Below are 15,101 nucleotides of genomic sequence, written 5' to 3'. Positions count from 1 at the left end.
AGATGTCAAATTATAATGTACACCTGATGATTATATAATTGTATTAACCAATGTTACCCTAATAAACTTAATAATAAAAAGAACTCAGAAGGAAGAAGAGAGAAAGCAAAAAATGAAAAAGGATGAAGAAGAAATACAACTAGCTGATACCATGAGGAGAGGAAACAGAAGAAAAATGGGAATTCTCAAAGGAGAGGAGAAGAATCAGGGATTAGAAAGCATTTTCAGACAAATAGTTGACGAGAATTTCCCAAATCTAAGGACAGAGCTGGAGCTTGGAATTCAAGAATTCAATGGAACACCCAATTATCTCAACCCAAAAAGGCCTTCACCAAGACACATTATATTAAAATTGTCAAAAATCAATGAAAAAGCAGATTTCTCAGGACAGCCATGGAAAAGAATGTGAACACACACAAAAAAAGAAAAGAAAAGAAATTGAACACACACAAAAAATAATAGAAAAAATAAATGCAACAAAGAGCTGGTTCCTTGAGAAGGTTAATAAAATTGACAAACCCCTGGCTAGACTCACTAAAGAAAAAGAGAAAGGACACAAATACACAAAATCAGGGATGAAAGAGAAGAAATTACAACGGACACTGCAAAAATACAAAGGATAATACAAGAATACCATGAAAAAGTATTTAACACTTAATTTAGTAACCTAGAAGAAATGGACCAGTACGTAGAAAAATACAATCTTCCTAGACTGAATCAAGAAGAACAGGAAAGTCTAAATAGACCAATCAGCAGTATGGAAATTGAAACAACCATCAAAAACCTACCAAAAAGTAAAAGTCCAGGACTAGATGGCTTCACCAGTGAAATCTACCAAACATTCAAGGAAGATTTAATATCTATTCTCCTCAAACTCTTCCAAAAGATCGAAGAGGAGGCAGTACTTCCCAACTCATTTTATGAGGCCAGTATTACTTTGATACCAAAACCTGGTAAAGATAACACAAAAAAGAAAATTACAGACCAATATCTCTCATGAATACAGATGCATAAATCCTAAATAAGATACTAACGAACCGAATACAGCAACATACTAAAGAGATTATACAACACGATCAAGTGGGCTTTATCCCAGAGGCACAGGGATAGTTCAACATATGCAAATCGTTTAATGTGATACACCATGTAAACAAATTAAAAAATAAGAATCGTATGACCATATCAATACATGTAGAAAAAGCCTTCGACAAGATATATTATCCATTTATGGTCAAAACAGTTAAAAAAATCAGTATAGAAGAAATTTGCCTTAACATAATAAAGACCATGTATGACAAGCCTTCAGCCAACATTACACTCAATGGTGAAAAATTAAAACCTTCCCTCTAAGATCAGGAACAAGGCAAGGCTGTCCACTATCGCCACTGTTATTCAATATAACATTGGAGGTCCTAGAGAGTGCAATCAGACAAGAGAAAGATATAAAAGGCATCCAAATAGGAAATGAAGAAATCATGAGGGTTCCCTTGTCTCCACATTCTCGCTAACATTTGTTTGTTGATTTATTGATAATAATTGTTCTCACAGACTTGAGGTGATACCTCATTGTGGTTTTAATTTGCATTTCTCTGATGATTAGTAATGTTGAGCTTCTTTTCATATGTCTATTGGCCACCTGTATGTCCTCTTTGGAAAAATGTCTCTTCATGTCCTCCACCAACTTTTTAATTGGAATTTTTTTTTTTTAGAGCTGAGTTGTATGAGTTCTTTGTAAATTTTGAATATTAACCCCTTATCAGATATATCTTCGGCAAATATTTTCTCTCGTTTAGTAGACTGCGTTTTTTCTTTTGTTGAGGATTTCCTTAGATGTGCCAAAACTTTATAGGTTGATGTAGTCCCGTTTATTTATTTTTCTTTTGCTTCCCCTGCCTGAGGAGCTATATCAGAAAAATATTACTAAAAGCAGTGTCAGAGAGTTTACTGCCTATGTTTTCTTCTAGGAGTTTTACAGATTTGGGTCTTATATAAAGATCTTTAATACATTTGTATTTATTCTTGTATAAGGTATAAGAAAGTGGTCCAGTTTTATATTTTTGCATTTACCCAACAGTTTTCCCAACAGAATTTATTGAATATACTGTCTTTACCTCATTGTATAATCTTGCCTCCTTTGTCGTAGATTGATTGGCCATATAGGTATGGGTTTATTTCTGGGCTCTATATTCTGTTCCACTGATCTATGTGGCTGTGTTTATGCCAGTACCATGCCATTTTGAATACTAGAGACTTGTAGTATAGTTTGATATCAGGTTGTGTGATGACTCCAACTTTATTTTTTCTCAAGAGTATTGTGGCTATTTGGGGTCTTTTGTGGGTCTGTATAAATTTTAGAATTATTTCTTCAGGATCTGTGGACAATGCCATTGGTATTTTAATAGGAATTGCATTAAATCTATAGCTTGCTTTTGATATGATAGCATGGACATTTTGATGATGTTAACTCTTCCTACCCATGAGCATGGTATATACTTCCATTATTGGTATCTCCTTCAACTTCTTTCTTCAAAGTCTTATAGTTTTCCGAATATAGGTCAAATGTATTCATAGGTATTTTATTATTTTCCGATGTAATTGTAGATGGCTTTGCTTTTTAAATTTCTCTTTCCAATACTTCGTTATTGGTGTATAAAAATACAACCCGTTTCTGAATATTAATTCTGTATCCTGTTACTTTACTGAATTCACTTATCAGTTCTAATCATTTTTGGTGGAATTTTTAGGGTTTTCTATAAATAATGTTATGTCATCTGTAAATAATGGCAGTTTTACTTCTTCTTTTTCAACTGGGATGCCATTATTTTTTCTTGACTCATTGCTGTGTCTAGGCTTCTAATACTATATTTAATAAAAGTGATGAAAGTGGGCTCTGTGGGTTCTGACCTAGTTGATAGCAACATGGCTAAATGCACCAAGAAGGTTGGAATCAATGGGAAATGCAGGACCTGTTATGGCGCCTCCCTCAGGAAAATGGTGAAGAAAATTGAAATGAGTTAACATGCCAAGTACACTTGCTCTTTCTGTGGCAAAACCAAAATGAAGAGAAGAGCTGTGGGGAGATGGCACTGTGGTTTCTGCATGAAAACAGTAGCTGGTGGTGCCTGGACCTACAACACCACTTCTGCTGTCACAGTAAAGTCTGCCATCAGAAGAGTGAGGAAATTGAAAGACCAGTAGATGTTCCACAATTTGAAATATTGCTAGCCTATAATAAATGGGTTAATTTATGTAACAACAACAACAACAAAAAAAAGTGATGAAAGTGGGCATCCTTGTCTTATTCCTGAACTTAAAGAAAATGCTTTTAGCATTTCCCCATTGCATATGATATTAGTTATAGGTTTGTCATGCATGGTCTTTATTACGTTGAGGTATGCTTCCTCCATTTCCACTTTGCTGAGAGGTTTTATTATAAATGGATGTTGGATTTTGTCAAACACTTCTACATCTGTTGATATGATTATATAATTTTTATCCTTCATTTTATTTATGTGGTGGATCATGTTAAATGACTTGCAGATAAAGAACCAGCCTTGCATCCCAGAATTAAATCTCACTTGATTATAGAGTATGATCTTTATAATGCATTTCTGAATTCAGTTTGCTAATATTTTATTGAGGATTTTTGCATGTATGTTCATTAAGGATATTGATCTTTTTTCTTTTTATCTTTAATGTCTTTTCTCTGGTTTTGGAATCAGGATAATGGTGTCCTTGTAAAATGAGCTGAGGAACCTTCATTTCTCTTTAATTTTTGGAACAGTATGAAAATGATATGTGTTAATTCTTTGAACATTTGGTAAAGTTCACCTGTGAAGCCATGTGATCCAGAACTTTTGTGCGTTGGGAGATTTTTGATTATCAATTCGATTTTGTATGTAGAAATCAGCTTTTTCAGATATTGTTTATTCTTGTTTCAATCTTGAAGATAGTATGTTTCCAGAAATTTATCCGTTTCTTCCAAATTGTTTAATTTGTTTACACATAATTAATTACTCATAGTATTTTCTTATGAACTTTTGAATTTCTGTGCAGTCAGTTGTAACTTCTTTTTATTTTCTGATTTTAAAATTTTGAGTCCTCTCTCTCAATGAGTCTGGTTAAAGATTTATCGATTTTGTTTATCTTTTCAAAAGACTAGTTTTCAGTTTCATTGATATTTACTATTTTTCATTTATTTCCATTATTATTTCATTATCTTTATTATTTCACTTCTTCTAGTGACACTAGGCATTGTTTCTTCTTCCTTTTTTATTTCCTTTATGTATAAGGTGAGATTGTTTTAAGATTTTTGTTAGTTTCTTTTTTTTTTAAATTAAGTTTATTGGAGTAACATTGGTTAATATAATTATATAGTTTTCAGGTGTACATTATAATTTGACATCTGTACATTCTATTGTGTGTTTACCACGCAAAGTCCAGTTTCTTTCAGCTACCATATATTGGGTAGTTACCCTCAAAACATGAAAATATATATCTGCAAAATATATGCACCCTGATGTTCATAGAAGCTTTATTTATGGTGGCCAAGACATGGAAGCAACCAAAGTATCCTACAATAGATGATTGGCTAAGGAAGCTGTGGTACATATATACAATGGAATATTACTCAGCCATAAAATGAAATAATGCCATTTGCAACTACATGGATAGACCTCAAGATAATAATGCTAAGAGAAATAAGTCAGACAGGAAAAGTTGAAAACCTCATGATTTTACTCACGTGGGATATAAAACTGAAAGCAAACAAATAAACATGACAAACTAACAGAGATTCATGGCCATAGATAGTAGAAGTGGTTACCAGAGGGAAGTGAGGGAGGGGAGAGGAGACATAGTTAGGGATAAAAGAGGGTCAAATATTTTGTGAGGGAAGGAAATTTAACTATGGGTGGTTAATACACAATATAATATACATATGATGTATTGTTGAATGATACAGTTGAATCTTATTTGATTAACCAATGTCACCTCAATAATTTTAATTAAAAAATTTTGCATGCTCACAAATATAGAATTACAGAAATGTTTTTATTATAACACTTATAATAATATATATACATGCGTATACATATGTACATACTTAAGATGCATGAGTATGTATTCACATTTTTATGATTATTTCCTTAGAGTAAATTTCTTAAAGTGACATTGGTCAAAGTTATGCAGTTTTAAGACTTGTACATATTTTCAAACTCTTATAGAAGTCTCTTTTAACAATAGCATTTGGGGCTTTTGATCCACTTTGAGTTAATTTTTGCATATGGTGCAAGACAGGGGTCTAACTTCATTCTTTTGAATGTACACATACAGTTGTCTCACACAATTTATTCTGAAGACTCTTTTCCTTATTGAATTTTCTTGACGCACTTGTGGAAAATCATTTGACCATAAATGTAATGTTTTGTTTGTGGACATTGATTTCTTTCCCATTAATCTGTGTGTCTGTCCTTTATGCCTGAAACATATTGTCTGGATTAATGTAACTTGGTGTAGCAGTTTCTAATCCCAGAAGACGTTTTCTCAGCAAAAGTTGTTGTTACTGTTTTGTTTTTAATTTATGTGAGCTGATAGAAAATAGTATCCAAATTTTAAAATGTTTTTTTTTAAAGAGATGGTGAATATGTTTATGTGTATATTGGCCATTTATATTTTTAAAGCTCCTCCATCCATCTTGTTACTCGTGCCAGATCTCTTCTTTGAGTAACTTAAAATGTTGATCATTGGATTAAAATTGAGGCTATCCTCTTTAACCTAGTGAAGATATTTTGCTTTTTCTTTTCTTCTAACTTTTTTAGGAATGTACACAAAGCTAAAGCAGTTCTAAAATAGTAAATAATTCATTTAAGGCAATTCATCATGAAGTATTTTATTTTGTATTTTCATTGTTCTTTAGGTCTGCAAAAAAAGCAGAATTGGAAGAAAATCAGCGGAGTTATAAACAGAAAAAGAAAAGGCGACGCATTAAGGTTCAAGAAGATTCATCCAGTGAAAACAAGGTAATAATGACATTTACCGTGTGCTTGAATTTTAACTGGTACAGTGGACCGAAGTAGCTATGTTATTACCTCTTCTTTATTCCATTCGTTCTTCAAATTTTACTGGTTTATTTACTTATTACACTTTTGTGGAAGGATTGACTTAGTGAATGTATAAATATGCAGAAGTATTAATTTTGACATATAAATTTTTTCTGTTTCCTAACTAAATATAATGAAAATTTTAAGTTGTTCTAATTCATTATTTTATATTCTGAGAGCTATAGAATTGATGTGAAGTGTTCTATTTTCTGAAGACATAAAACATTTTATCCCAAATAACAATTCATATGGAATAAATTTCTTCTAGCAATGAAGTTAGCCAATTTGAGTTTCTTATATATAAACAGAATTATGTAAAATACAAGTTCTCTATAATATGTTTTATTCTGTCAATACTATTCTTTTGGGAGGGTTCATTTTTTTAAAAGAACTCCTTTATCATTTTTAAGTGTACAGTTCAGTGGCCTTATTTACATTCACAGTTGGAAACTCTGTACCCATTAAACAGTAACTCCCCATTCTCGACTACTCCCAGACCCTCATAACCTCTATTCTAATTTCTATGCCTATGAATTTTCCTATTTTTAGGTAGCTCATATAAGTGGAGTCATATAATATTTGTCAGTTTGTGTTTGACTTATGCTACTGACATAATGTTTTCAAGTTTCATCCATTATTGTAGTACGTATCAGAATTTTCTTAGTCTGGATAATATTCCATTGTATGTGTATATCAAATTGTGTTATTCGTTTATCTGTTGATGGACATTTGGGTTGTTTCCATCACTGGCTATTTTGAATAATGCTGTTAACATGGGTGTACAAATAACCTCTTTGAGTCCCTGCTTTTAATTCTTTCGGTTATAACTTGAGAAGTGGTTTAACTTTTTTGTTTGACTTTTTTGAGGAATGATCACACTCTTTTCCCAATGTATCAGGCTTCCAGTTTCACTACATCTTCACCAATGCTTGTTTTCTGTTTGTTTTTTTAAAAATAGCCATCCTAACAGTATCTCATTTGTGATTTTTATTTAAAGTTTCCTAATGGCTAATCATGTTGAGCATCTATTCATGTGCTTATTGAACATTTCTATATCTTCCTTAGAGAAAAGTCTATTCTGTCCCTTGCCCTATTTTTGGTTTGTTTGTTTTCAGTATGTTTCCACCTTTTCTTGGTATATTATTTATTTGAATATGAAATGGATAAATTAGGCAATTTTGTTGTATTTACCTCTAATTGTTTAATTTCCATAGAGTAATTCTGAAGGAGATAAAGAAGACGAGGAAGAGGAAGAGGAAGAAGAAGAAGATGAAAATGATGATTCCAAGTCTCCTGGAAAAGGCAGAAAGAAAATTCGAAAGATTCTTAAAGATGATAAACTAAGAACAGAAACACAAAATGCTCTTAAGGAAGAGGAAGAGAGGCGAAAACGTATTGCAGAGAGGGAACGTGAGCGAGAGAAATTGAGAGAGGTAAACCAGTTTTTATTTATGATTTATTTTTAACATATGACTTTCACAGATTCATAGATGCATTTCAGTATTTTATAAATAGAATGTTGTAATCAACCACAGATTTTTAGTGACAGTTGCTTTTCTCTACTAGCAGTATTTCATGCAACTTAAAAATCGTCATTAGGCTATGTTAATAGAATTAAGTACTTGGGAAGAGTTGAGATTCACCAACATGATTGTGTTTATCTTGGGTAGAAAAACGTCTTAAAATTATTGCTTAAATCCATAAAGGATTTCAATTTTTAAATAAACTTTTTATTGTAAAAATTTGCAAGCACATGTATAGATGGAGGGAATAATATTATAAATCTCTTTGTACCCATTACCCAGTTTCAGCAGTTACCAACACATAGCCAATTTTGTTTCATCTATTTTCTTACCTTCAGATTATTTTGTTGAAGTCTCAGAAATCATATCATTCTCTCTCTATATAATTCGTAATGTCTAAAGATAAAGACCATTTAAACATTGCTACAGTACCATTATTATACGAAAAAACTAACAATAAATCCATATAATCAAATATCTAATTATTTAGAATTCCTTCATTTTCCTGACATTGTGTAATGGTTTCTAAAAATAGTTGGTGTGAAGCATAAGCCTAGGAAGGACTCAATACATGTTATGTTGCATTTGGATGCTATGTCTCTTAAGTCTATTTTAATCTGAAGTTTTCCTTCACATCCTCTTTTTTTCCTTATATTATAGTACATTTATTTAAGAAACTAGATTATTTGTTTAAAGTTTCCTATATTCTGAGTTTTGCTGGTTGCATCCCTTTGTTGTATTTTCATTGACTCCTGTATGTCTTATAACCTGTTAATTGAATATAGAGGCCTGATCAGATTTAGATTCAGTTATTTTTATTTTTTTTTGGCAAAAATACTTGAGTGGTAATATATACTTCCTCTTGCATCTCACATAGAGATACTTTAAATCTGGTTGTCTCTTTCTGCGATGTCAATTTCTTTTAAAAAATTTAAACAACAATTTGGTAAATAGACGTTAAGCTCCTATATTATTGTTTTATTCTGATTTCTGTTAGTATACATACATGTGTTTCACATGACTGCAGTCACTATATGGTACATGCTGTATCTTCCTCTGCCTTTTATTTCAGACAGTTTGAATGCGTATTAACATATTCCATGTAGTTTTATCATCCTTATTTTTTAATTAAATTTTAATGTTTATTAAATTGAATAGGTATGCTTTGTTAAAATCTAATATTACTCTGCAGCTATATTGAAAAAATAACAATTTTCTGTTTTACCTGAACTCTACTGAGAGGTAACTACTCTCAGTTCTTTTAGTTCTTTGCTTTTACCTGTATGTTTCCACCTGATATGCTTATAATGCTATTTCTTCATTTCTCCTTCCATTATTATGGAAGTTATGGAGTTAACTCTCATATACTACCCACCAAAGGTAGAGTTTCCTCTTTGCATTCTCTCAGTGTGATTATATCACATTCATTTCTTTTTTTTTTTTTTCTTTTTCATTTCTGGTTAAATCATTAGTCAGTTTTTGTATCAGTATAACTATGTAAATATTCACAGCAGGGCTACATAGTGTATACTGCATGTGTATCTCACACACATATGCACAAGTATGTACCCATATTGTGTAATGATTACTTTCCTTCATATATACATTTTGTTTGCTTTTCCTAGAGTTAATAATGTTTCAGGTTTTATTCTCTATACTTATGATGAATTCATTTTCCATCTTTCCAGCAAAAACCTAAAATTCCTCAATAACTTCAAACACATCAGGTAACTAATCAGTTCTAGTATTTTTCTTTGAAATGCAACTGATGGAACCTTGTTTTCCTACTCTATTCTGGTTAGCTTCTACTTGGACTTCATCTGTTTTCACTATTCTGAGAATTCCCTCTTGTTCTCTGGATCTTTATTTTCCCATGTACTTTACTTCCAGGAATTTTCGAAGTTGGGTAATTACTTGACTTTAATGAATTAATTTGGTTATTTGGTCTAATTGTTCCTTCTTTAGCCTTTCAACCAATTCTGCTCTTATTATTCACCTCTCCATAACTATTTTTGTTAACTGGTACCTCCTATTCCTGAACCTTGTGAAGAATATCAATTCTTGTTGGTTTTCTTCTCTATAGATACTTAAGTTTCAGTTTTCTGTAATCTGTTATATCATGTGCCTTCTAGCTTTCACAAATTTGTTGACATTTCATTTCTGCCAGGAACTTCCTCTTCTTTTGTACTTATGTGATTATAACATTTTTTGTTCTTTCATGTAATTTTAGTAAAAAAGTACATTCAATCCACCATTTTTCGCTACTCGAAATGGTTTAACCTAAGTAAACTTTCTCAAGAAATTTAATATAGTTGTGTAGCTACCAATTATGTTATATATTTCCCATACCAAGTTTATGATCAGAGCTTTATCAATGGTATTTCCATGTAGACATTACCATAATTAAGATGTAGAAAACTTTGATCATACCTTCTGGTCAGTCTCAAACCTACATCCCTAGCTGCAGGGAACCAGTGGTCTACTTTTTATCACTATAGATTAGATTTGTCTATTTCAAAGATTTATAGAAGTGAAATGCAGTATGTTCTTATGTAATAGTTTTCAGAGTAATAATTTTTAGTTTCATCCATGTTTGCGTGTACCAAATAGTTCATTGTTTTTATTATTGAGTACTATTCCATTGTGTGGATAAACCACAATTTGTTTATCCATTCACTTGTTGATGGACACTTGGGTTATTTTTGGCTTATGACCAAGATATTATAAAAGTTTCTGTCTGTGTGAAAATATGTTTTCATTTTTCTTGGAAACGTAGTAGTATTACTGGGCCATATGGTATGTACATAGTTAAATTTAATTTCAAATTCCCTTTGTTCATTGCTGGTATATAGGAAAGCAGTTAGTTTTTGTATATTAACCTTATATCTTGCAACCTTCCTGTAATCACTTAGTTCCAGAACTTTTTAGTTAATTCTTTTGGATTTTCTACATAGAAGATAATTTCATCTGCAAACAAAGACAGTTTTATTTCTTCCTTCTCAATCCATGTACCTTTTATGTCCTTTTCTTGTCTTATTACATTAGCTAGAATTTCTAGTATGATGTTGAAAAGGAATGATTAGAGGGGACATTCTTACCTTACAGTTTCTCACCATTAAGTTATGATGTTAGCTGCAGGTCTCTAATAATCTTTATCAAGTTAAGGAAGTTCCCTTCTATTCTTAGTTTACCGAGAATTTTTATCATGAAAGGGTGTTGGATTTTGTCAGATGCGTTTTCTGCATCTATTGATATAATCATGTGATTTTTTAAGCCTGTTGATGTGAAGGGACTATAGTAATTTTTGAATGTTGAACCAGGCTTCCATTCCTGGGATAAATCCCATTTGGTCATTTGTATAATTCTTTTTATATATTTTTGGATTTGATTTGCTAATGTTTTGTTGAGAATTTTTGCATATGTTCATGAGAGATATCAGTCTGTAGTTTTCTTGTAGTATCTTTGTCTGGTTTTGGTATTAGAGTAATGCTGAAAGTACTTCTGCTTTATCATCTGAGAGAGATTGTAGAGAATTGGTATAATTTCTTCCTTAGATGTTTGGTAGAATTCACCAATGAACCCATATGACCTGGTGCTTTCTGCTTTGGAAGTTTATTAATTAATTGATTCAATTTCATGTATGTGTGTGTGTTTGTGTGTGTTTAACACTATAATAAACTGTAAAATTGTTTTCCAATGAGGCTGCAACATTTTGAATTTCTACCAGCAATGTATGGGGAGTTCCAATTTCTCCATATCCTTAGTAACATTAGTTATTGTAAGCTTTTAAAATTTTAGCCATTTTAATAGATGTGTACTGGTATTTTGTTGTTATTTTAATTTCTGTTTCTCTGATAACTAATGATGTTAAACATCCTTTCATGTGCTAAATGGCCATTTGTATATCCTTGTAATATGTTCATTTACATCATTGGCTGTTTTCGTGGGACGTATTTGTATTTATTTAGCAGTGATAGTTATTTGTATATTTTGTATACAAGTCCTTTTTCATGTCTAGGTATTGTACAGTATTTTCTTCCTTCGTGCCTTTTAAAAAATTTTAATGGTGTCTTTCAAAAAGCAGAATTTAGGAATTCTGATGAAATCCCACCATCTGGGGTTTTGTGTGTGTGTGTGTGTGTGTGTGTGTGTGTGTGTCCTGTTTTTATGATCATTACTCAAGGTTGCAAATTCATTTTTTTATACGATTTCTTCTAAAAGTTATGAAATTTTCACTTTTAAGTTTAAATTTATGATCCCTTTGGTGTTAATTTGAGCAAATAATATGTGAGGTATGGGTAAAATTTCATGTTTTTTCCTGTATAAACAGTTATTCTAGCACCATTGGTTGAAAAGACTTGTTTCTCCATTGAATTACATTCACATCTTTGTCAAAAATCAATTGATCATATAATTATGAGTTAATAGATATACGTGTCTATCAAGCTAATACACTGTCTTGGTTACTGTAATCTGATACTTTATAGTAAGACTTAAAATCAGATACTATAACTACTAAAATTTTGTTTCAGTTTTTCAGATTTATTTTGAATATTTTTAGTTATTTTCATTTCTGTATAAATTTTAGTATGATTTTGTTGATTTTTACAAGAGTCTTCCTGGAACTTTTATTCAGATTCTGTTGGATCTTTACATCAGTGATATTTTAACAGTATTTTGTCTAATGTTACATCAATATAATATATTTCTCCATTTATTTAGTTCTCCTTTTATTTCTCTTAGCAGTATTTTGTAGTTTTCACTGTACAAATCTAGTACATATTTTGCTAAATTTATCCCTAAGTAGTTAACGTTTTCTGATGTTATGTCAAATGAAATTTCAAGGATTTAATGACCTTTCGGTCTGTGACCTTGCTAAATTCTCTTACTAGTTCTAGTAGCATTTTTGTGGATTCATGAGGATTTTCTACATATAGTCATTTTAATTTTACATAAAAACCATTTTAGTAATTTTAAATATATTATTTCTGTTTCGTAATTATAAATGAATGTTTAATTTCTTCAAATGCAATTTTACTTTTAATAGATATTTTTAAATTACAGTTGGCATATGATATTAGTTTCAGTTATACAACATGGTTATTAGACATTTATGTAATTTACAAAATGATAGTACCCTGATAAATCTAAGTACCCATCTGACACTGTACATAGTTATTACAATATTATTGACTATATTTCTTATGCTATGCTTTATATCCCCATAGCTATTTTGTAACTACCAATTTGTACTTTTTTTTCTAATTTTTTAAATTTTAATTTGTTTCAAGTATACCATATATTGGATAGACATCTATATAGTTAGTAAAATGGTCCCCTGAATTGCTCCCTCCTTTGCCTGACCCTCCACTTAGCCAGTGTATTAATGCTAATTGCATTCCCTATGCCGTGCAGCTACTAATTTGTACTTCTTTAACCCTTTACCCCATTCTACCAGTCCCCCAAATCCCCCTTCCCTCTGTCCATCACCAAATTGTCCACTATATTTGTGAGTCTGTTTTTCATTGGTTTGTTCTTTTTATTCCTTAAATTCTGCATATAGGTAAAATCACATAGTGTTTATCTTTCTCTGTCTGACTTAAATACCTTCTAGGTTTATCAAAGCAGTCTTTTTCCATTCACTTCCTTTTCATATGTAGGGGTCTTGTTTTCTTATCCTTTCCGCTACTCTCTTTTGGTTGGAACACTTAATTCTTTTCCATTTAAGGTACTTATTGATAGGAATGTAGTTGTTACCATTCTTTATTCCTGTTTTTGATACATGTTTTTTCTTTTTAAAGAAGTCCCTCCAACATTTCCTGTAATTCTGGCTTGGTGGTGATAAATTCCTTTAGTTTATTTTTGTCTGGGAAGCTCTTTATCTTCCATCAACTCTAAATGATAGTTTTGCTGGATAAATTATTCTTGGTTGTATATCCTAGGTCTTCATCCTTTCGAATATTTTGTGCCAAGCCCTTCTGTCCTGCATAGTTTCTTTTGAGAAATCAGCTGCCGGTCATATGAGTGTTCCTTTATATGTAGTTATTTTTTTCTCTTGCCGCTTTTAATATTTTTTGTTTGTATTTAACCTTTGGCATTTTAATTATGATGTGTCTTGGTGTGGGCCTCTTTGGATCCCTGCTTTTTGGAAGGATTTCTCTGAGCTTCTTGGGGTTTTATGTCCATTTCTTTCACCAGGTTAGGGAAGATTTCCATCATTATTTCTTCAGACAGCTGTTCAATGTCTTGATTTTCTTTTGTTATGCCGATCAGACGAATATTTGGAGCCTTAATAGTGTCCCTTATCCTTCTTAAATTATTTTTATAGTCTTGGCATCTTTTTTCTTGCCATTCTGATTGAGTGTCCTGATTGGCTGTCCTGTCCTCTAGATAGGGCATGTGATCTTCTTCTTTATTCGCTTTGTTTATTCATTTATTCCATTTAATATACTTCTCATCTCAGATAATGTGTTCTTCATTCCAGACTGGTTCCCTTTTATAATTTCCATTTCCACTTTTATGTTTTTTATCTCTTTGTTGAAGTTCTCACTGAATTCATCTATACTTCCCAAAAGTTCATTGAGTATCTTTATAACCAGTGTTTTGAACTATGCACTTGTTAGATTACTTTGACTCCATTATATCTGGATCTCTGTTCTGTTCTCTCTCTCATATGGTTTCTGCTTCTTTGTCTTACCATTTTGAGTGCCTTTCCAAGTCTATTTCTATGTATGAAGCAAAGCTCCTAAGTCTCCCGGTTTCATTAGTGTGGATTTGTGAAGCAGTTGTCCAGTGGCACAGTCCTGAGAGGGGTTCAGCTGCAAGCCAAGTTTAGCCCAAGCCTCTAGCCTTCCAGGGCCACCTCTAAGATTCAGCAAGCAATCCACAGATGCTGTGCTTATAGTTGCCTCAAAAGGCCACATCAAAAACCGAGATCAGCTGCCTTCAACAGTATGAGTCTCAGCAAGGAGCACCTGACTCACTGAGAATAACCCCTGGATGTGGCTTGGGTGGGGCCACAAGTTAGGGGAGGAGGGATTTCAGGGAATCCTCTGGGTGGAGCAACCTCTGTTATCCAGTTTGATGACATCACAGTTATGGCGGCCCTGTGTCTGGTGCACTGGTAGCGGGGAGGGCTCAACAGGGAACAATGGATGCTGGCGCACTTCTGTACCTAGCGCGTCTTGTTTAGGCCCTCACTCCGAAAATCTCTCCCTGTAAGTCCCTGGTGCCCCCTGCGCGCAGCCAAACAGACACTGGTATTCAGAGCAAGCGGGTTCGTCATCGCGAAGATCCGCTTACTGATGAGGCCCCTTTAAGAGGCGTCTGCCGCTGCCGCAACCTCTGTCTCAGTCAGCCACTTGGGACCTGGCAGCCCCTCATCCTTGCCCTATCCTACCTTCTGCCATTGCAGAGTGCTTTTTGGATTTCTCCATAGTTGTATGGCTTGTTCATATAGATCCCAGGTGATTTTTCT

The 15,101-nt window shown here is 32.5% G+C and overlaps 1 protein-coding gene and 1 pseudogene across 13 annotated transcripts in view; both read left to right on the top strand.

Annotated features, from left to right (window-relative positions):
• The window catches only part of ATRX (ATRX chromatin remodeler), a 261,805-nt gene that overhangs the window by 121,590 nt on the left and 125,114 nt on the right, over positions 1-15,101 (top strand). For all 13 annotated transcript variants that reach the window (XM_039849234.1, XM_039849215.1, XM_039849209.1 and 10 more), the window contains 2 exons: positions 5,918-6,020; positions 7,316-7,534. In XM_039849234.1, the coding sequence (XP_039705168.1) occupies positions 5,918-6,020; positions 7,316-7,534 (322 nt within the window). The remainder of the gene's footprint in view (positions 1-5,917; positions 6,021-7,315; positions 7,535-15,101) is intronic.
• LOC120591670 (60S ribosomal protein L37a-like) lies at positions 2,819-3,256 on the top strand (annotated as a pseudogene).

This window comes from Pteropus medius, unplaced genomic scaffold (assembly GCF_902729225.1).
Source record: "Pteropus medius unplaced genomic scaffold, Ma_sr-lr_union100, whole genome shotgun sequence".
Taxonomy (NCBI): domain Eukaryota; kingdom Metazoa; phylum Chordata; class Mammalia; order Chiroptera; family Pteropodidae; genus Pteropus; species Pteropus medius.
The sequence above is the reverse complement of the archived record's forward strand: the minus strand, read 5'-3'. Positions and strand labels throughout refer to the sequence as shown.